This window comes from Alosa alosa, chromosome 10, assembly GCF_017589495.1.
Source record: "Alosa alosa isolate M-15738 ecotype Scorff River chromosome 10, AALO_Geno_1.1, whole genome shotgun sequence".
Taxonomy (NCBI): domain Eukaryota; kingdom Metazoa; phylum Chordata; class Actinopteri; order Clupeiformes; family Clupeidae; genus Alosa; species Alosa alosa.
In genome coordinates this window covers 24,691,594-24,713,556 of record NC_063198.1, presented here as the reverse complement: position 1 = coordinate 24,713,556, position 21,963 = coordinate 24,691,594, and the positions used below count along the sequence as shown (strand labels likewise).

Genomic DNA, 21,963 nt, shown 5'->3' with positions numbered 1-21,963 from the left:
GGCGTGATGATGTCATCTCTAATAGCCCATGGGGTCCATTAATTATTTGTTCATTGGAATAAAGATAGAATCTGAGGCCCAGGCTCGTATCCGGCTCAGACTGCACACAGAGAGCAATCTATGACTCGGATCACATGGCAAAGCCCCCCCACCCCATCTTCCCCCTCTTCTCCTCCTCTCTTACTCCTCTCCTCCTCTCTTCTACTCCTCCTATTCCTCCTCTCCTCCTCTCTTGTACTCCTCCTCTCCTCCTCTTCCCTCTCTCTCCCTGTATATATAAACTGCTCACACTTCAGTCACACATTAGATCAGTACTCTGACATTGCTTGGTGTTGAGGCAATTGTTATGAGGCAATTGTTTGATTTTGCTGTCAGACTGTCAGATGTTTTTTGAATGTGGTTTGAGAAAGGAGAAAAGGGTGGAAGGTTTCAAAAAATGTATCATGGACAACCTGTGGAGGTCTTCAGTTGACTGTCTAGTACAGTGACCTTGTCTTTCACAGAGCTTGACTGGTGGAAAGCCATTGTGTTGTTTACAAATCAGACTTAGAGTATGCTCTAAGAAAAAACCCTTAGAGAGCTTTAAAGAAGCCCTATGCAGGTCTGGTTATTCCTTCGCTGTTTCTGGGTTTTCGTCTGATTTGGGCTCGCATTTTTCATGACATAGCTCCCCCTGCAGCTTCGGTAGCAAGTGACTGCTACGCTAAACCCCCACTAGCTAGCGAGCTAGCCATCAAGAAACCAAGATAAACACATACAGGGCTCACAATAAAACGGTCGAGCAAACCCATTGTTCAAGAGACTATTAAACCACATTACAAAAACGAAGTTCATCCAAGGGTAGGCTACTTACAATTTCAACAGCAACAAAGCCAAGTCTGAGTCCGTTTGGCAGTCTGCAGTCTATCAATTTTCGAGACACGATTGGATATTTCCACTGAGTCACATCCGGATTTGTTCGGGACGGGACCAGAAAGTTGCATATTAATTTTTTCCGCGGAGAAGCACTAGGGGGAGACGAAGCACCCTCCAAACGACCCAAAAAGTGTTGTAGAACCATCAGAACGACTCTCAACCTGCATAATTAAGGTCATTTTTGCTAAAATTGTTGCATAGGGCTTCTTTAACGCTCATTGGTTTTTCTAATGTTGTTGTCTGGGAGCAGCATGTTTGTGGCTGACTGTGTTTAAATTCTCAGCAGGATGGTCTTGGATGCTCATGAATTCATAGACAGCTGAAATCCTCAACGCTAGCCGGTGACATTTTAAAGACGCTGCGATTTCTGCCAACTGACGCACAAACACTCCTCACACAACCTTATTTAAAGGAGAATTCCGGTGTGATATTGACCTAAAGTGTAGCTGGCCTTTAAAAATAAAAATCTGCCTGTCTCTATGGGAATTTAACATAGGGGTGGGAATACTTATGACCCCTGTATTTTAAGGAAGAACATTTATTTATTTATGATACATTATTCATTCACTAAGAAAATTGGTGTCCTAAAAGGTTAGATATTTCCTCATTTTTCACTTAAAGGAGAATTCCGGTGTGATATTGACCTAAAGTGTATTGAAACATGATACCGAGTGTGAACATTATGTCTCATAGCCCATCTCGCTTGTCCCCTGCACTCCAAAATCTGGCTAGTTAGCCGATGCTACCAACAGTTTTTTCAATAGTGGTGTTTCTGCATCGGGCTAGCCATGCAAATAAATCACTGTTTTACACCCATTTACGAGGGCTCAATGTATCTCCCACTTCATTGGTAGACTTCCGAGGGCCCTGACATTTAAAACGAGACATTGAGAACTTTGAAAAAGCACTGGTAGTTTACTTACAAGGCGATTTATACAGACAGTATCTTCCACGAAGTTTAAGCGTTTGCAGCCATCTTGAATTTAGTCACGATAAGTCGAGCAACAAGTAAGAATGAACAGGTATGATAAGGGATCAGATTCCAAAAATAATTCAGTGGAGTGCAGGGGACAAGCCGAGATGGGCTATGAGACATACGTTCACACTCGGTATCATGTTTCAACACACTTTAGGTCAATATCACACCGGAATTCTCCTTTAACCCTACCACACACACACACACACACACACACACACACACACACACACACACAAAACACACACACACACAAACAGAGACACAGGCTTGTGCTTCATTCAGAAATGCCCCAAGAAACCTGTGGGTGCAGAAGAAAACACATGCGGCTGACTCACAGTCTCAGGCAACACACACACACACACACACACACACACACACACACACACACACACACACACACACATACACATACACACACACACACACATACACACACACACACACACACGGACACACACACATACACACACACACACACACACACACACACGTACACACACACACACACATACACACACACACACACACACACACACACACACACACCACACACACACACACACACATACACATACACACACACACACACACACATACACACACACACACACGCACACACACACACACACACACACACACACACGCATTACACACGCACACACACACACACGCACGCACACACACACACACACACACACACGCACACACACACACACACACACACACACACACACACACACACACACAGACTCGAGGCCTCACCATCCATTCAGAGACTATTTACAAAGTACAAAAATACATGGCCAAAATAGGCTCTTAGTTTCACAATAAATTTCAGATTTGTGCATGTCTTGATGGTTTTGGTATTTAAAGAAACTGTTCTTCTGCAGTAGTCATTATTACAGGAGTGTTTTCTGTGGTTTTCTGCTCTTTTCCAGGAATATCCAGCATTGGGACTTAACCTTCAAAAGCAGGTCGTTTCTGTACAGACAGGTGAGGCTTTGTTGTTTTTCTCCTCGCATTAAGTGCACACTGCCATCTGGTGGTCAGTAGTATGCACTACAATATCACAGAAGAATAAGAGATTGATTCCAAGAAGCATTGGATGGATCCCTCTCCTAGTATGACCATACATATTCATCACCTGGTTTCCAGCAAAAGTGTTGCTTATCGATCAACATAGTGACTGAAAGTGCTCAAAATTATATCTCCTTTATGAAATGACAAACTTTTCATAAAGGAGATATTTTAATAAGCAGGCAGAACCAGGCTACTGGATCCCTCTGAGGGTTTAATCACATTTAAAAGTCACTGATTCACTATCACTTGAATGTGTTATGGACACAAAGTCCCCCAACATTGACAGCTTGTATTGCTGAGGGTTATATTATGAAGTGAGGTTATTTCAGGAGTAACCACTGACCTCCAAAAGAATGCTTTACTGCATATATTTCTTCTAAAGTGACATATTGTTTTGAGATCAGTGTTTATTCCTGAAGTTACCTGGGTAACCTGGTTTCGCTGCATTCCTGTTTGGTGTTCTACTCTCAGGTGTTCAGAGTCAGTCACACTGTGGCCTGAATGAGTTGATGTGCGTGGCGTACCTGCTTAACTCAACTACTCGACAGGCTACAATACATACAAAATTCCGCTGCAAGAGTTCTCACCCGTACCAGGCCCTGGCAACATATCACTCCCATCCTCCATCAACTACACTGGCTGCCTGTACAATACCATATTCAATTCAAAATCATCCTTCTTGTCTTCAAAGCACAACAATGCTTTGAACAATCTTGCACCCTCTTATCTTTCAAGCATCCTGACCCCTTATCAACCAACCCGCACTCCACTGATGCCTACCTCATATCCACCCCCACTGCACATCTACGTTCCATGGGTGACAGGGCCTTTAGCGTGGCTGGCCCCAAACTCTGGAACTCCCTCCCACTTGTACTACGTCAAAGCACTTCCCTGTCCACCTTTAAATGCATGTTAAAAACTCACCTTTTCACTCTTGCTTTTCCTTCCTACTCATAACCATGCCTCCTCCATCCCACTTGCTCCTCTATTACTGTTTTATTTTATTTTATTCTACTTTTGTTGGCACTGTCTGTCTCCTGCTGAATTTATAGTGTGTTTTACTATGTGTACTGTCTACTTGTACTGTCCCTGTATATGTTGCTTTTATGTCTATGTTCTCTTGTATACTGTCTCTGTCTGATGTTATTATGCTACTCTTATGTCTATATCCTTTTGTCTTATTGTACAGTGTCCTTGGGTGACTTGAAAGGCGCTTTAAATAAAATGTATTATTATTATTATTATTATTATTATTGTTATTAACTAACCCCTCCCATCTTCAGGTGAGGAGGATGACTGGTGCACTGGTGGCTGTAGGTCAGGGGAAACTCCGCCCCTCTGATATCCAGGACCTTTTGGAGGCTCGTGATTCGCTGGCTTTCCCCACCAATATCATGGCCCCACCATATGGACTTTTCCTCACACAAGTGGAGTACCGGGAGTCAGGTGAAGATGAGGATGGGCACCTTTACCTTCCACCCTTCCTCTCACCATAAGTAGCCAAACACCACGCAGCGTTAGCTGTAAGCTGATGGGGGAAATAAAAACAGCTCCATTATGTTGAACAGATGAACTTATGGTCTCGTTCAGTGGTCATCTAGTGAAAAATGTCTTGTTCCAATATCTCCAGGTGTATGAAATACCAGTCATGTTTTTGGTCTTGGTGGGAGCAGACAAAATCTAAGCAACTTGTATATCTGTGCTGTGCTTTGCCTGAAATTGTCAGGGTAATGAGGGAATATTTTGTTTTTGGTGGCAAAACAATTTGATACATTGTCTGTTTTTTTAGATCTGACACCGGGATGGTCACTCGCTCACTCCAGTGAAGAGGAATGACTGCCAGTGTTTCTCTGCACTCTGCTGCACTGCATTGCAGTTTTTCTCGATCACTTTGATGCGGGTGTCAACTCTGACATCACGTTTTCGAAACAGTTAACACTCACACATTTTCTTTGCAAAAGGCTGTTACTCTCTCAAAACATGCAGCAAAAGCAAATTTTGCCTTCAAACAACACATCCTGTTGTCAAATCACTGTGTGATTTCAGTAAATCATTACACACTGGACAACAAAATGCAAAATACAGTTCTCAAAATGAGCATTGAGTTCCATTTCTTTCTAATTTTTCTGGTATCAGAAAAAAACTGAAAAAACAAAATGTAGTGAATAAAAAATAATTGTATTGATTTCTCCCAAGATGGAACTGTCATTGACATGTAAGATCTACAGTAAGCACCTAGACAAGACAAATTTCATTGAACTACAACTAGTCATTTTTCATCAAAATAGACCTACAGTAAACACCTTTTGTACGGTTTTCTTCACCAAATAGGCAATATAGTACTTTCTCTAAATGTGCCTTAGATTCATACTTGCAAATAGCAACACAGAACAGACCATGCATCTCTTATGGATAACGAATGATTGCTGATTGAAGAATTGTGCAAAAGAAGTTTGACACAGGTGTATCAGAGATTCAGACTTATGCAAGGAATCTCAAGGAATGCAAGGAATCTGTGAAAAGATGTTTTTCTTTTGTTTAGCATGGGGAAACCAATAGAGTTTGGGGTCTTTGAATGACATCTGTGTTACCTGTTTTGCAAAAGGGTGTGAGATATGTGTGAACCCAATGAAAACGTGTGAACACATTCACTAGAGATGACGTCTGCTGTGCAAAGGTGTTCATGAAGACCAAGTGGATCCCAGTTTATTTCACCAAGTCAAAGCAATAGAGAAATTGTAAATGTTTACATTCTAACAGATTGGCATCTCAGCCTACAGACAACATACCATTTGTATGATTGAAAGAGAAACGTCATTTCATGAAATGCCCTGGTAGATAAGAATCTATTCACACACACAAACTTTTGAAAAATCCCAGAAAGGTGCCTTGGACTCTGTTATATATGAGCATCATCTTCCTGTAGCCTTGGACTCTGTTATATATGAGCATCAGCTTCCTGTAGCCTTGGACTCTGTTATAGGCATCAGCTTCCTGCAGCCTTGGACTCTGTTATATATGACTATCAGCTTCCTGCAGCCTTGGCTGATGCACGGACAGGTGCAAGGGCCGAGAAAAGCCCTGAAATGCACTACATCACTTCCCTTCATGCTCACACTGCCTTGACTGGTTGCTGCCATGGCAACAAGCTACACCTAGGACTGCTAAAACGGGCTGAGCTGAGCTGTGCCTGCAACACTTCCATTCTGTCGTCTTCTGTTTCCTCGAACATTAAAAGACATGAACAGGAGCAGTCAGGCGGCTGCAGTGCAGGGCAGAACCTCTGCCCTGTATTGCAAGTGTTGAAGAAAGAAGGAAAAACCAGATCCACACAGGACAATCTGAAAGCCAATTTGTTTTTATGCTATGTGGACATACACATGCACACACTACACACAATTTTGATTAAAATAGTGTATGCATCCATCGGTGTTGGTCTTTACCTCGCTCTCAACACACACAAAAACATGAACTGAAATAAGACGACTCCTGTCCAAGTATGGTGGAACAATGCAACTTTAATATACATGTTCGATTTGAAAACACCACTACAGAAGCCATTCATACATCATTAATATTCTCTCATTCACCTTCTGCGTCATACAGAACCTAGCCACCACGTCAGAGCACAGGTATGGAGTCTGTGAAGGGCCAAAAAGTACGCCATGGCTTCTCCTGGGCTAGGCAATCAAACAGAACTGCAGAGACTAGTTGTACGTAGAGAGTTGTGCACAGAGTTCGCTGAGTCTGTGTGACTGTCCAGGGAGGTTGGCTACACACCCCCAGGACAGCGGAGGTTTCTGTGAAGTGTACAGTACACCACACTTCTTTGTTTAACATTCATTAGAGCTGAGGCCATCCCCAAAACGAGATGACTTAAGTTTTTAGCCTGGAGTGATATGATGGCATGAAGGAGGAGGATCCTTGTTTGCATCAGTGCCAATAACATGAGATGTAATGAAAGGAGAATGTTTTGTGTTCCAACAAATCAAGCAGTCCTTGTTGTTTGTTTGGGTCCAGCATTCAACATCACACATGGAGTTAAAAAATACACAATCTCTGATGTGGCGTTTTGTGATTGCATCTCATATTGACTGGGTGAAGACAACATTGGTGCGTAGCCTTAAACTCAACACATGAAGCTAGGCAGTGGAAATGCTTAAGTTTGCCAAGAACAAATCCAATTTTCCACATCAACTCATCAGCTCATTCACTTTCTTGAGTGTGTTTGTTTTTTGCAAGAACAATCCTGATTGGCTACAGAAACTCATGCTCCTAATGACTTCACTTCCTGTATGTAGAGGAACTTTATTACAATGATTTAAGAGGGTCCTTTCTGACAGGACTAGGACAGAGTGCAGAACAGACTTCAGGTGCTGAATGCAACAATACTGACTGTTTGTCAATCAATTCTGATTTAGAAACAGAAAGAAAATCAAATCACAACCAGAGCAACTCAAAGGGGCGAATGCACTTGGCAAGTAAACTTATTTCAGCTCTTCAAAAAAACTGACAAATTACTTTCCTAAAAACAATAGAACAAAAACAAATTTAAAAAATAATAAAAATGACTTTTTGCTTTGACCTCTGCCATCTTCAACAGTCTATTTGCAGGATTACAGCTGCCCAGCAGTGGGGCAGAGAAGCTTATCCACTGAAACCTGGGCTTTCTTAAGGTCGTTCGTAACACTAATTTGATGGTGGCGGTGTCCGGTCAGATGGTCTCTGACACAATCCTTCATCCTTCCCTGCTTCAGTGTGTGTGTGTTTGTGTTGGCTCTGTAGAGCCTCAACATGCACAAGTTTTCACTCTTTGTACCTGACTTACAACAGTCATTACTGAACCAAATCCTAGAGCAAGGTTCCATTGGCCTCATTAGGGACCTTCCCATTCAATCTCTTTGGCATAGTTCTACACACACTGACGTCACTGTGGACTTTGGCAACAGTTAACGAAACTCATTCATATTTATTGATTTTCAAAACCAAATAGAGGATCAAATGGCAGAGACAGAGCCAACATCATGCTGTTCCATCATCCGAACTTTGAAAACTATCGCCACATTCATTTTATTACATCTCAATAGACTACCTAATGCCAAAACCAATCTGATTTGAAAAAAGACGTCCTTTTTTAAAAAAATATTCTACAGAGATCACAAACTTTTTGGGAACCGATTCCGAATGAGGATCAAATTCTTAGGGTCCCTCCTTGGATTTGTGATTCTGTCATTACAATCAATGATTTAAAACAGGGATCAAGTCCACGTGATACCAGAATGCTTCACTGACCTAAGGCCAGAAATGCCAGCAAAAGTGAGGGGACCCTAGGAGGCCCACAGTGTACCCACTTTTTTTTTTTTTGTTTGTTTGCATTCTAATTTGTTTTTAGTTTTTTTTTTTTACAAACAACTCAGTCACAACAATACTAGTGCTGAGGTCTTCGTTTAGATGTACAAAGAGTGAAAACATTGTTGTGACATGAAAAAAAAAAAAAAAAAAAAAAGATTTAAAAAGGACTTATTTGAGATAAGCCATCTTCAGTGGTGTACGTGGTCGTTGAGAGTTTGCGCTCGTAAAAATTAAAACTCTGTGCAGGACAGTCCAGTGCGGAGGGGAAAAAATGCCGCTGCCACCGCTGTGACCCAGCTGGGCTCTCAGTTGGCGATTTTCTCAATTTCGTCAAGGTCATCTGTGTCCAGCTTCTCAATCTTCTTTTCTGTTAGAATGACAGAGGCAGAAAGAGATGTGTCATTTACACCAAGACGGCATATACTGACGTCTTACCTCTACAGACACCCACGGACACAAAGAACACATGCAGGGGAAACTCTGCCTGTTGTAACCACTCTGCAGGTTGAACAAGTCAGGACTAGCCAAAGGCTGGGATTGTGAAATTACTACAGTGCCTTGCCCTACAACTCCACTCCCGACATACCTAAAAAGGTATCTTCTGCTAACATGGACATCCATTCTCTAATAATGTTGTGTGTGCGCGCCATTTTTCATAAGGAATCCTTCCATCGGTCTTTCCATTTTCACCCAAACTTCGCGAGCAGTCAATGCAGTCACTGTTCCTACTTCTCCAACACTGCACTGCGTAACATTCAAGTTACTGAGACATTATTCACACTGTCCGTTATTTTACATTCCCACAGTTCTGCTGCTAAAGCATCTCTGTATGGAACTGAACATTTAATGAGACTAACATTAACCACATCTTCAGGTAGACATTCAGAAACAGCCCGACAAGTCTATGAAAAATAGTTTGTGGTCAGTTTCATAAACCAGTAAAAAATACACCATCAACGATGGAGCCGTGCAGATTCCATCAAAAGGGCAATGTTCGTTTGATCCCATTAAAATGATGGTGCCACTCCTTTCAATGACAAGGTTACTGAAACTAGAACTTGAACTGTCATTCCCAATTCAGGAGTTCTCTTTAGTGTTCTGGAACTTACTGAAGTGTTCCTGGATCCGGTTTAGGATGTTCATGCTGGACTTGCTGTCCACCATATTGATGGCGAGTCCTCTCTTGCCAAAACGCCCCGTCCTCCCAATCCTGTGCAGGTACGTCTCGTTGTCAGGGTTACCATCTTTATCCACTGGCAAATCAAAGTTGATCACCACGGAAACCTGTTCCACATCGATGCCTGTGGGTGAATGAGAGACATGGCAGTGATGTCTATGCAAGGAATTTTTGATTTTTTTTACCTTTTTTTTAATAAAAGCATTTTAGTTCCATTTACTTATTACTTTTGGAATGGAAAACATAAAACGAAGTATGCATCATTATATGTTGAAGATTTTCCACAATTCAATAACCATTCAAGGTTGACGCGTTGTTGATGCTCAAGTGCAATGGCCAATCAACTCCACCCAACCTTTCCATGCTCACAGAGAAAAGTTGAAGGGTGAACATCCCTCACAGCCGACTGGCTGAAATCGTTTACCGCACTGTTTGAGCCACTTCGTTTACCAGTTTACCATTTACAGAGCTGTGTGTGTGCATGCAGATCAGCACAGAACAGACAGCTAGAGGACATTTGCTGAATTTGACAAAAACATTATTGTAAAGAGGTTTAGTATTAGGGTTGAGTTAAGGGGAGAATTTGACGTCCTTTATTTGCACTGGCCTATTGGCACTTAGGGATGGGATTTGGCCAATAGACATTCAAGCTCATTTAACATTACACAATTCTTTTCATTATAATCAACAATAATCACCAGCACTTGGACGGCCGATCATGATTAACGTTGATTGTTGTTAATGGCTGATCGTTGATTTATTTTGAAATAATAACTATTTTGGTTAATATTCAGATCGCAAATATTTAGCCTGATTACTGCTTTAATGTTTCCCCTAGAGGCTCTTCAGTGATTAGGCAATACCAGAGTCTCTGGTTTGGTTTTTCATGTGGGGAAGTGCCGTACACGTACACATCCACCCAAACCATGTCGTTCCACGTGTTTATTTCACGACTGCATAGGGGAAACACTGCTCATTGCTGTTCATACAGCTTGAAGCCAAAGTGCTTTCTTAAGAGGTGATTTGATTTTTACCTTTCTTGTTGACCAAATGCTCTGTTCCTGCCATCTTAGCTAGAGCTGAATCAAACATGCCCCAGCCTGGATAGGACTTAGTTTGAGCTATAAGGAAGGGGCTAAAATGCAGTCCTGTAAAGGAAAGGAGTGGTCTAGATCAGCCCCTTTCAAATTTCTTTGACCTGAGGCCCGGTCATGGCAGACTTTGGGGTCATAGGGCCCATCAACTCTGTTGGAAGTTATAAGGATCAACTTTGTTCCATTAAATGACATTAGCGCTTCAGACTTGTAACCAGAGGGTTGCCGGTCCAAACCCCAACCAGGAAGAACGGCTGAAGTGCCCTTGAGCAAGGCACCTAACCCCTCACTGCTCCCCGAGCGCCGCTGTAGCAGGCAGCTCACTGCATCGGGATTAGTATGTGCTTCACATCACTGTGTGATGAGTGTGTTTCACTAATTCACGGATTGGGATAAATGCAGAGACCAAATTTCCCCTCACGGGATCAAAAGAGTATGTTATTTATTTATTTATTTATTTATATATATATATATATATATATATATATATATATATATATATATATATATATATATATATATATATATATATATATATATATATATATATATATATATATATAAATAAATAAAAAATAACATCCCGAGGGGAAATTTGGTCTCTGCATTTATCCCAATCCGATTGCGGAAACGTTTGTTTTCCTTTTCCGGTCCGCGGTTCCTTGATCTATTGCGCAGCAAATTATCAGACAAGTGACAAAAGCACCGGGCATTATTTGACTCCGCGGCTCTGCGGACCAGCATTCTCCCCGTCCCATAGTCAGCATTCTCCTCAGCCTGTAGTTTGAAAAACACTGCTCTCTAAATGTTGGAATGGAGCACAGCACAATTATGAAAACAAGGTGATCTCAATCACCTCTCAATCACTTTGTTTACATAATATTCACTGTCAAAATTGTATTCCAAAACCCCTTTAAAGCTTACTTATCCTCACCATTATTGCTGAGCTTATAAACTCTCTAAGGTAGACAGTGCTCCTTGTTATTCATGTAAAACATGGATAATTACTACTTTTTGCCATTTAAGGAGTAATTTCCTTCAGTTCCACGGTTATTATGATGTATTGTAAATTGTTTTGCATTGCTGTATCGCAGTGTTGTAGTCAAGTCGCTATGCCTCAAGTCCGAGTCTAGGTTCGAGTCTCCAGTGTTCAAGTCCAAGTCATTAAAAAAAAAATCCAAGTCAAGTCCGAGTCGAGTCACTATTAAATGCAAAACTGACAACCTTCGAGGCATTCGTGTCTCCAGGCATTTGGCGCCATTAAAGTTAATTGTAGGAACATGGAGTGATGTATGACATGAAGCAATAGCACTCCATTGCACTAATATTAATACTGAAAATAATTTGGACATTAAAATCGTCCTCGTCCCAATTTCCGCAATTTTTTCAAAGTCTGCATGGTCTGAATGTACGAGTCCGAGTCCAAGTTCGAGTCATTCAGTGCTCAAGTCCAAGTCAAGAGTCTCTAAATTTAGCTGATTCGGACTCGAGTACTACAACACAGCTGTATCATGATACCAAAGTTCCTTGATTGCTCCACTTTAACCCTCACTGACGATACCCCATCGTTACCATGGGCAACGTGTCGTGATGGTATCGCATTGTGCATTACTTTGTGATTCCGAGCCCTCGTCAATACTGAGAGGATAAACGCTCCTAACATCTCTTACCTCTGGCACACACGTTGGTGGTGACCAGCACTTTTTCTTTGCCGTCCCTGAAACGGTCAATGACGGCGGCTCTCTGCTCTACCGCCATCTCGCCACTCAAGAGCGCCACCTGGTGGCCTTCCCTTGACAGCTCTCCCGCCAGCCAGCCTGCCGTTTTCCTAGTCTGAATACACAACAGCAGAGAACAGTTTGCACATCACTACACTCAAAAATCAATCAATAAAGTAGTAGATCACAGGGCACCCAATACAAAAGATTACATGAATACCAGCACAGTGGCTGAGAACTTATTCCACATAGTATCATTTCTCTGCATCCTCTGTAAAAGCCCCTTCTTCCCCAGTATGTGTGCACTGAGTGCATGCGGTCTCTTACATGGCAGAAGATCATGGCCTGGGCAATAGTGATGGCTCCGTAAATATTGCACAGCGCCTGGAACTTCTCCTCCTTGCTGCAGCAGCTGACGTAGTACTGTTTAATGGTGTCCAGCGTCTCCTCCTCACGCTTCAGCTTGATGATGTTGGGGTCTGGCACGATCCGCTTGGCAAAGTTCCACACGGACTCCTCAAACGTGGCCGAGAACAGCAGCATCTGACAGTTCTGGGGCAACATCCTGGTGGCGAGGAGGGTGGACAATGAAAAAGATTGTTTCCGGTGGGAGGGTATTAGGGATGTAGCGGTATGAAAATTTAACCTCGTGGTTATAGTGACCAAATTTATCACGGTTTTTGGTATTATCACAGTATTTTTAAAAGGGTGTTCAATATGTGCAGAAAGCACTGATAGGCCTACACAAGCTGAAATAGTTTCAAAAAGTGTCCCGTTCACTTTTTCCTTGGTCATGTTTAATTGGCTATGCCCTTATAGCTTAACTTACCCTACCATTACTTGAAGTTTGCTATTTCTGTTATTTGGATCCAATGAGTGAGACCAAAGTAAGTGTTCAAAATAAAACTTTAGGCTACTGTATTTTCCTGATAACGTGAGTGGAATGGATTTAATGTGGACGCGAACATAAAAAGATGCAGAGTGGCTACATGATACAGTGCACGTTTTGCGGTGAAAATGTTACGCCTTTTAAAATCAGGTGTAGCCTAATCCGAATAGCAAAATCGTTAAAACCATTAATTAGACAACAGAATCAATAGGGTACCAGTTTTGTTTCATTGTACCAGGCCTCCTGTATGTCAAAAGCAGGCTTGGATGAAGCTGGGAAGGATTAGACACACGGTTTCCAGTAATCGTTTCATCCCTAGAGGGTATAGGAGGGTAGCAACAACCAACTTGCTAGATTGATCAGATTCTACACCATATCTAAACCACCTCTAAATTGTTCCCTACGTTTTGAGCAGAACTTTGAGCAGAACACACACCCCATTTCTATTTTCTTTGTCACTTGCGTTGTTCTGCTACTTTAGATGAGAAATATGACTCAATTGGCAGGCATATTTAATGGATTTAGAGTAGACAGAGAACGCTCAATGCTACACAACGGTCAGTCACCTGCATGCAGTTAGCATATGTTGTGAGTCTTGCTGGATTGATAAGATTCTAAACCAATTCTAGACCACTTTTAAATTGTTCCCTTCCATTTAAAGCTGCAGTCGGCAAGATTTTTTGATCAAATTCACTGAAACCGACACAATGCTCTGACAGCCGGTTTTAAAATAAACCTGCATTTCTACCTCTACGTAGAGCCTGTTTTGCGAAAATCTACCACTTCCGGTTCTTCTGGTCCCATCAGTGCAGAGCTGTGTGAAATGTGACTGGCAATCACAGTCTGGTGCACACGCACGGACGAGCACAAACTCAATGGGAGGGTGCTCAGAGGTAATGGGGGAATGCAAACATTCAAAATTTCCATCAAAAGTCCCATCAATCTGCCAGACTTGCCGACTGCAGCTTTAACTTAATTGACACTTTCAATGAAACATGTCAATTATGGAGATTATGTCAATCTCTCAGGTTTTGAGCTCAGTAAATGATGCATAGCTAAATTCAACTGTCCAAAAAAATCCAAAAAATTCAGATCAATGCCATAATCTTACTCTGAGGGGGACAAACTCACACCTGCAGTGCTTTTCTCTCTTTCAGTGCTACACCATATAGAAGCAGACAGCTATGCAGCCAATAGCAACTCAACACAACAACTCAGTGGTGCAACTTTAACAGCAGGACCTCTCAGGCCACCACAGTGGAAACTAACATTTATAATATGCTACTCTAGTTAAAGCTCGATTTCCCTCAGATCATCTCAAACCACATTCTTGACCTTTGTTTATTATTTACTCACATCTCCACTCACCTCTGGATGCGGATGCTCTGGTCTTGATGACCCTGTGTTGCAATCATCACATCGGCCTCATCCAGCACGAACACTTTGATCTTCTTGGGGTCGATGAACTTGAACTTCAGACACCAGTCCAATATGGTTCCCGGCGTGCCAATCACAATCTGTTCCTGTATCTTCATCCCCCTATCCACTAGACAACACCAAAACCAAATCAAGTCAACCGAGTCAAATCACTTCAATGTTTTGTTTGCAATGGAGTAAATTCACTTCCTGTCATTCCTGAGGGAATCACCATCCTGATCATTTCATTAACCAGTGAAAGCATTCACATTCACAGAAAACCGGACTGCTTTTATTTAAGTTTGCAAAAGAATCAATCACTATCTGGATCACTTTGTTAGTCACAGATGACTGATACAGGACTAGACCAGGTATGAACCAGATCAGCAATGGAATCAGTGATGTTGGGAAACTTGTTGGGATCATCTTTTTAACATGGCAGCCAGCTACCAATACTACTGGTGACTAATATGATGGTTAGGATAGCCTCATAGCCCGAATAAGCTTTTTATTCAATGACAGTGATCCTTACGTTTGTTCCCACGGATTCCATAGATGAGTTTGACCTCAGGGTAGAACTTCCCCATCTGTTCAATGACTTTTCCAGTCTGGAGGGCCAGTTCATAGGTGGGCGAAACACACAAGGCCTGTGGAGAGGAAGAGGGTAGAGCCGTTCAGTCAGAGTTTAAAGGTGCCATGTGTAATATCCGCCAAAAAATCAATTCATACTCCACATTCCATAAAAAGATGGGGCAGATGGAGCATGTTGCCCGCATACCACCTCCTATGGCCGAAACTGGTATTATGACACCTGTCGGGCTGTGGCTAGTAATTTAGCATGCTAATTCAGGTTGATATCTCTGCAGCACTATACCTTGTCCTTTTTTTAATGACATCACCCTTGTTTCTTCTCATTCTTTTGATGTGTGTATCTAATTTTTTGGATATTTTTACCTCAATTCTTACACATGGCACCTTTAAGAAACAAGACTGACTTTGTCATCGACGTTAATGTGAATTTACACTAGAGTCGTTTTTTTTCAGGGTTTCAAGGTTTTTCAGTCACCCACATAAATCCATTAGAATCAGAGTATCAATATATACCAGCAGCGTTTTACACTCATATTATGGCCTTTAAGTAGAGGAAAGCATATTATTAAGCTTCACTTTTTCTAAACACATGGATAAAGACATAATTGGGTCATGTTAGAGAAGGGGGCAGTGTAAATTGATTAATTTACATTTCATTCATGTCTTGTTTAGTCATGTCAAGTTAAGGGCCATTTCATAGTCAACGCAAGCAAGCAGAGAGCAAAGCAAGAAACACATGCCTGTTCATAGCTCCTAGTGGGCGATGCACCGACATTGGAAACACATGTAAATTACATGCGTCGCGTATCAAAAAACGGGACGACACATTTTGCTACACATCGACGCATAATGGCGGCCGAAGCGTACACATGCGTAGCATTTTGGATGCGCATTCGTACCAATGCGTTGACTATGTAACGGCCCTTAATCTAGCCCATTATAACGCTCTTACCTGTGGCCACTTGTTGGCAGGGTCCACTCGACTGAGCATGGCCAAGACGAAGGCAGCTGTTTTACCTGTGCCTGACTGGGACTGGGCAATCAGGTTCTGTGGGCTGAAGGAGAGACAGGGGACGTTAGAGACACCGTTTCACCATCGAGAGCCAAGATAAACGGCAATAAACGGCTGTTTACACTAGGAACGATAACTATAAAAATAACTATACCAATGTTAGCGTTGTTAGCGTTACAGTTCATGTGTCATTGTCAGACATTGTCATTCATATTAACTGGAGCAATACTTTTTTGATGTCGTAATTATTGTTCATGGTGTGAACGGCCCTTAAGGGAGATGTTCCAGAGTTGTTTTGCTCTGTTTGAAGCCCCTCATAAGTACACAGCAAGTTAGAAACGGGCTGTACTCTAGACTAGACTGCATTTATTAGTCTCTTAGCGCTCAATGCCTACATACACCTCAAGACATCCGTCGAAAGAAAGAAGCTTCACTTGAATAAATGAATTAAACTAACATACCTATAGTAATAATAATTTTAATATTTGAGGTGTTCAATTCCAGTGGTTCATTTGTGCACCTGCAGCCTCTCCTCTCCCTTCCTGCACAGCTCATTATGCATACTCACGGTTCAGCCAGCATCATGGGCAGGGCGTTCTCCTGGATCTTGGAGGGTCGGTTGAAGCCCATGGCGTACACTCCCTGCAGCAGCTGAGGCTTTCTGTGAAACAAAACACCAGCAGTGAATGAGGCGTCAACATGAAACACAGATTTTAGGGGCCAATCACACCAGGAATCATAACGGCAACTATAAGGATAACTGCAACTATAAAGATGTAAGCGTCTGTGTCGTTATCATTATAGTTTGTGTGTGCATGTGGTTCTTCATATTAGCTATAGCCATTATCATTATCGTTTCGTTCTTGGTGTGAATGGCCCATTAGGCAGACACTGAGTACAAGTTCAGCCAACCTGCTACTTAACTTGGACAAGTGACTAAGGTTTGTTCTAGATATCATCACTGGCTTGCTGATTTCTCCAAAGACTCAGATAGCGTCATGTTCCCAAAGACCAGGCACAACAAAGCAGCTGTAGTTCTTAAAATTTTGTCAACAAAACATTTTCACAGATACAAAGTACATAACGTTTCTTTCAGTAACATTTGTGATGAATGAATATGACCATGGTATAAAACCTGGTGTATCAGGTTAGTCATGGCATACACACAGACACAGAGGGTCACTTACAGCCGCAGCTCCTCAAACGACTTGACCGAGTAGAGCGGAGAGTTTGGATCTCGCTGAAGAACTTCCACTTGATTGTTTGTGTTCACCAAGTTGTTTCGTATCAACTTATTTAACAAGGACTGTGCCGCCTTATCCTCTGTGGATCACATATTATACAACATTTAGTGCCTGACTCGTGAGTGTTAACAAACAATTCCTTCAATGTCATAAAATATACTGCATGTGAAGAGTGTACCCAAAGTAGTTGACAAACACTACATATACAACCAACAGAGTGTCAGATTCATTCATGACGCCTACCTTTATCCTCCTCCTCTGTCTTTGCCACCTGTCCATCTCCCTGGACATCAGCCTTAACTGTACCTAAGAAAGATGATAGAGCCACATAAATAGACATCACATTTAGTATAGGATAAGATTGTGTATTTGTAGAAGGTGGGTACACTGGTATTTCAGTTGGGGGGAAACGCTCTACTACAGTCTATGATTGACCACAGCTACGTTACACTCTGTCTGGACTTAGAAGATGAGTCTTCCGTCCATATAAACGACTGTCATTGCAAACACCGAATAGTCGAACTCACCGTTCTCCTCGGGTTTGGCTTTGTCTTCTTTTTCTCTAATTTGCAGGGTACTGATCTGCCAATTTAAAGAAAATAAAATTACTTCACCCACCACTGACAGGGCTAGGTGCTAACCTAGAGCTAATTCTGCCTCTTGTTTACAATAGGGAAACAGAAACAAAGACAAGAGTAAAGGATGAAGTTGTACAGTGTGTGTGGCTAATATGTTCTACTGAATTGATACACGGCTGCGATGCCCCGGACGCGTTGAGATAGACAAGCTAGATAAGCTCCTAAGGCTAACGTTACCCAAGTCGGGATAGCAAAGAAACAACACGCAAAATGTTAATGGTGGACAGACAGGGGTTATAATAGGCTTTATAGTTTACTAATTAGATAGCTATCTACTAAGTTTTAAAACAACAACAGGCCGGTAACTTAGCTCTAACTGACTGTAGTTACCTACTCTTCGCTAAGTTAGTTAGCTGGCTGAATAACAACAGACTGATGATACTAGTCAAATAAGCAATACACTACTGCATTTTCTACAAATCCTTGCCGTAATGTTCCGTCACATTTTTAAAGAGTAAATATAGCTAAGGATTATAATCACAGGCGTTGTAGTTACAGCTTATACAAATAGCTAAATAGAGGCCTTATCCTGGTATTAGCTAGCTAACGTTAGCATGGTAAAGTGCATGCTTTATCCTTACCGAATCAGCGGCAGCTTCTTGCTCATCAACAGCACGGGCCCAGGAATCAGTCGCCATGGTGGCCGTGAATCTAAAAACTTTTTTTGTGTTGAACACTGACCCACTTTAACAAATAACTTTAAAGCTACACTGCCCGGCCTGTTAATTTCACGCAGTTCCACTTAAACACACAGCTGACAAGGGAGGGCTTTTTACAATGGCGTGTGGAATCTACCACCCTCGCGAGTGTGTGTAACGCTAACGCGTCCGACGGGAAAATCAGGCATTGACGACTACAGTCACTTGGTTCCTATTACGTTTGAGTTGTTCATCGGTGTCAGGTTGCTTATAATTGTTAGCAAAAAAATAAATACATAGTTGAAATGAATGTAAATTAAATGTTCATATAGAGTCAAACGTAACTGGGTATGCCGAATCTAGACATAACTAGAAAAAAGACTCGCCCAAAGCCTTCAACAAATGTAGTGGCCTACTGACAAATGGCTTGTGAGGAAGTTTAAAGATGAGGCCTGAAATAATGTTCCACTCCCCATGACCAAACACAGCACAAAATGTACTTCAAGGTAATAAGTGTATGATTATATTCCACTTAATAGCCTACATTTTCAACATTAGGGGGACTTATACTTTTTTTACAAGCCACATATTTACATATTTTAACATATTTGTTTATGAAACAGAATGACCCATTCTTCACACAGCCATGAAATGTTTACTGACTTGTTGGAAAGCGATTTACACTGATCATTCGGAAACATCACAGATCAATCCTATATGATGGCCGTTGTTTTACAACTTTGTTTCAGTCTCACTCCATTATGCATAATTTTCATTTGATGAACAAATAGCATGAATGGGTATACGCCACTATAGAGTAGCCCTCTTGCCAACAAAACAGTGCTCCAGTGCCTCCAGGATACTGTGGTCTGTAAATAGGTCAAAGGCACGATCCCTTTCCCTATCAAGATGGAGACAGTCACCTCTGAAAGCAAAGCCTTCCAGGGATGCTGAGGGGATTAAATGAAGAATTGATTTTGGACTTTTTTCTTCTTGTTGGACGCATAGAGACGAGGAGAAGAAGAGGCGGCCTTGGCTGTAAAAGAAGATTACATTGATCTGTGTCCAACATCTTTCTTTAATGAGTAATTACTCTTCGACAAGAATGACAAAGAGCTATTTAAATGAATATGCTCTTGTGCCAACTCTCTTCTTTGTTGGCCTTCACCAGGGCTCCAAGGCATGCCATGTGTTTTGTGAGTTTGCAGGATGAAGTTGAAAGATTTTTTGAAGTTAAGAGACAAAGCAGGTGTGATGGTTTTAAAACACAAATCTTTTTCTCCAAACATACTGTATAGGATATGTAGGAGTCATACAGTATGTAGGAGTCAGAGTATATAATAAAGTTCTTGGCTTTACATTAGAAACAGCATTTGCTTTTAATTATGAATAATTACTCATTTTGTGAAAGTTTTAAAAGAATGCAAATGTGATTGAGTTAATCTATTATAAATCATATTTATATATCAAGGATTAAGCACTAGTCCTATATATAAAGGAAGGTGCCTGATTTCAAAGTAAATTAGCAAGAAAATGTTTCCAAATGTGTGTGAGTGTGCACATGTTCTTGCTTAATGATCAAGGGCATTACGTCCATGACTATGAGAGCATACAGTACAATCAGCCTGGCTTTGTCTTCTTCCTTCACAGCCAGTTAGTGCATCAGAGTTAGTTTTGCTCCCGTATGTAATATTAATCAAACAGTATAATGCTATTATGAATTTCACCAGAAAGTGAGGTTGTTCCATATCTGTGCTGATACATGAATTCTGTAATCATTTATTGATACTGCCCAATAAACGGCGCATGGATAATGCATGAGGTCTTTTGTAAAGCTGACATTTAATCTGCCTTTGTGTCCTCATAGTCAAAAAGACATTGCAAAGGCGTGTTCAGTTTTCCTTGTCATCTCTGTGAACCAACTAAGGTAAAAGTCGGGTCTATCTCTGATACTCCAGACGCACACACACCTCTGCTGTCCTAAAAGCACCCGTGTCTGAGATCATAAGTCTACAAAAAGAATTCAGCGTTTCTATGATCACAAACAAAGTAAGTGTATTTGACAGTGAATGCCGTGTTCTGAATGACTGTTTTGAGGTCTGTGGGGGCGAAGGCACCGTTCTGCTTCAGTGTATTAGGGTACGGCCGGGGTGTGAGTGGGTTTTCTGAGAAACCCTGGTGACCAGTGGTGGACTCCCATCTGGGACGGCATGTTTTATTAACGGGCCTGGCTTAGTTACATGCCATACTGCCCTGGGCCCTGCCAAACTTCCTTCTCTACTGCGATAGCTGCTCAATGTGTCTGTGTGCCATTGTGAAAATGATATCCACCGCCATGCACGCATGAGATTGGGTGATGATGTCAGTCAGCCTCTGTGTTTCATGTTCTTGGCCAAGTGATTGCTTCTCTCTTCTTCTCAGGGAGCTCACTAATTCACAAGGAACACATCAGATCTGATCACCGCCCACACACACATACAAACACCATTCCCTGTATACGCACAGCACAGCACAGTACAGCCGACAGCCAACCCGGCACCTCAAGCCAGGCTTTATATAACACCCGGGCATGTAGGACTGCTGCCATGTTATTGGCTGAACTTCTAATCTGTGAAGCTGAGTGTGACATTGGTCTCTCAAAGGGCTGTGAAAAAAAGGTCTCACTCAGAACAACAGATGAAGAGCAGCAAAGCCATAGGTAGATCAGCTGGACAGGTCAGCGTGCAGAGCAAGGCCGTGCAGGATAGAGTACAGATAGAGATGCTTACAGCTGTCATTACCGCATGAGTGTACGAGGATTTGTGTGATGGGGATTTCTTTATTCTAAAAGTGCCATACACGTCTGCAGGCAAGCATTACATTATTCATTCCACTTCAGTGGAGGAGCAGCGAGCTGCTCAAGGGAAAAAAAAAACATTTACTATTATGGGGATTTTATATGCCACCACACACACGTGATAAACACAGTGAGGCGGACGCTACACACTCTTAGGCGACTGCAAAGAGTACACTTCACCAAGCCCCTGCACCAAAAATCTGCTCTTAAAGCCTGTCTCTCTTTCTCTCTCTTCCTCACCCTCTTCCTCTCTTCCTCACTCTCTCTCTCTCTTCCTCACTCTCTCTCATCTCTTTCCCCCCGACGACTTTGCAGCAGCCAAGAGAGCAAAAACCTGTAATGGTTACTATGGCAACAGTCCAGCCAGCCAACAGCATGTCTCTG

At 41.9% G+C, this 21,963-nt stretch overlaps 2 protein-coding genes across 6 annotated transcripts in view; one reads left to right on the top strand and one right to left on the bottom strand.

Annotated features, from left to right (window-relative positions):
* The window catches only part of pusl1 (pseudouridine synthase like 1), a 25,824-nt gene extending 20,846 nt beyond the window's left edge, over positions 1 to 4,978 (top strand). For 4 of the 5 annotated variants that reach the window (XM_048255237.1, XM_048255238.1, XM_048255235.1 and 1 more), the window contains exons 7-8: positions 2,833 to 2,887; positions 4,258 to 4,978. In XM_048255237.1, the coding sequence (XP_048111194.1) occupies positions 2,833 to 2,887; positions 4,258 to 4,470 (268 nt within the window). In that variant the 3' untranslated portion in view covers positions 4,471 to 4,978. The remainder of the gene's footprint in view (positions 1 to 2,832; positions 2,888 to 4,257) is intronic. The other variant, XM_048255239.1, reaches the window with a different exon arrangement.
* A 1,494-nt stretch (positions 4,979 to 6,472) lies between these two features.
* LOC125302060 (ATP-dependent RNA helicase DDX19B-like) lies at positions 6,473 to 18,933 on the bottom strand. The gene is made up of 12 exons (XM_048255016.1): positions 18,687 to 18,933; positions 17,995 to 18,049; positions 17,711 to 17,773; positions 17,411 to 17,546; positions 16,792 to 16,884; positions 16,164 to 16,266; positions 15,153 to 15,267; positions 14,573 to 14,750; positions 12,643 to 12,880; positions 12,268 to 12,430; positions 9,436 to 9,627; positions 6,473 to 8,693 (listed from the first exon to the last, which is right to left on the bottom strand). The coding sequence occupies exons 1-12, from the start codon at positions 18,741 to 18,743 to the stop codon at positions 8,632 to 8,634; spliced, it is 1,455 nt and encodes a 484-aa protein (XP_048110973.1). The 5' UTR covers positions 18,744 to 18,933; the 3' UTR covers positions 6,473 to 8,631.
* Between the last annotated feature and the right edge of the window lie 3,030 nt (positions 18,934 to 21,963).

Bases quoted from the DNA above. Each gene is read 5' to 3' on its own strand.
- LOC125302060 (XM_048255016.1), bottom strand. From the start codon at position 18,743: ATGGCGACTGATTCCTGGGCCCGTGCTGTTGATGAGCAAGAAGCTGCC. The intron at 12,881-14,572 runs GTGAGTGGAGAT...CCTCGCCACCAG, and splicing joins CAGAGCATCCGCATCCAGAG to GATGTTGCCCCAGAACTGTC. The intron at 9,628-12,267 runs GTAAGAGATGTT...ATTCACCCACAG, and splicing joins CACCAACGTGTGTGCCAGAG to GCATCGATGTGGAACAGGTT.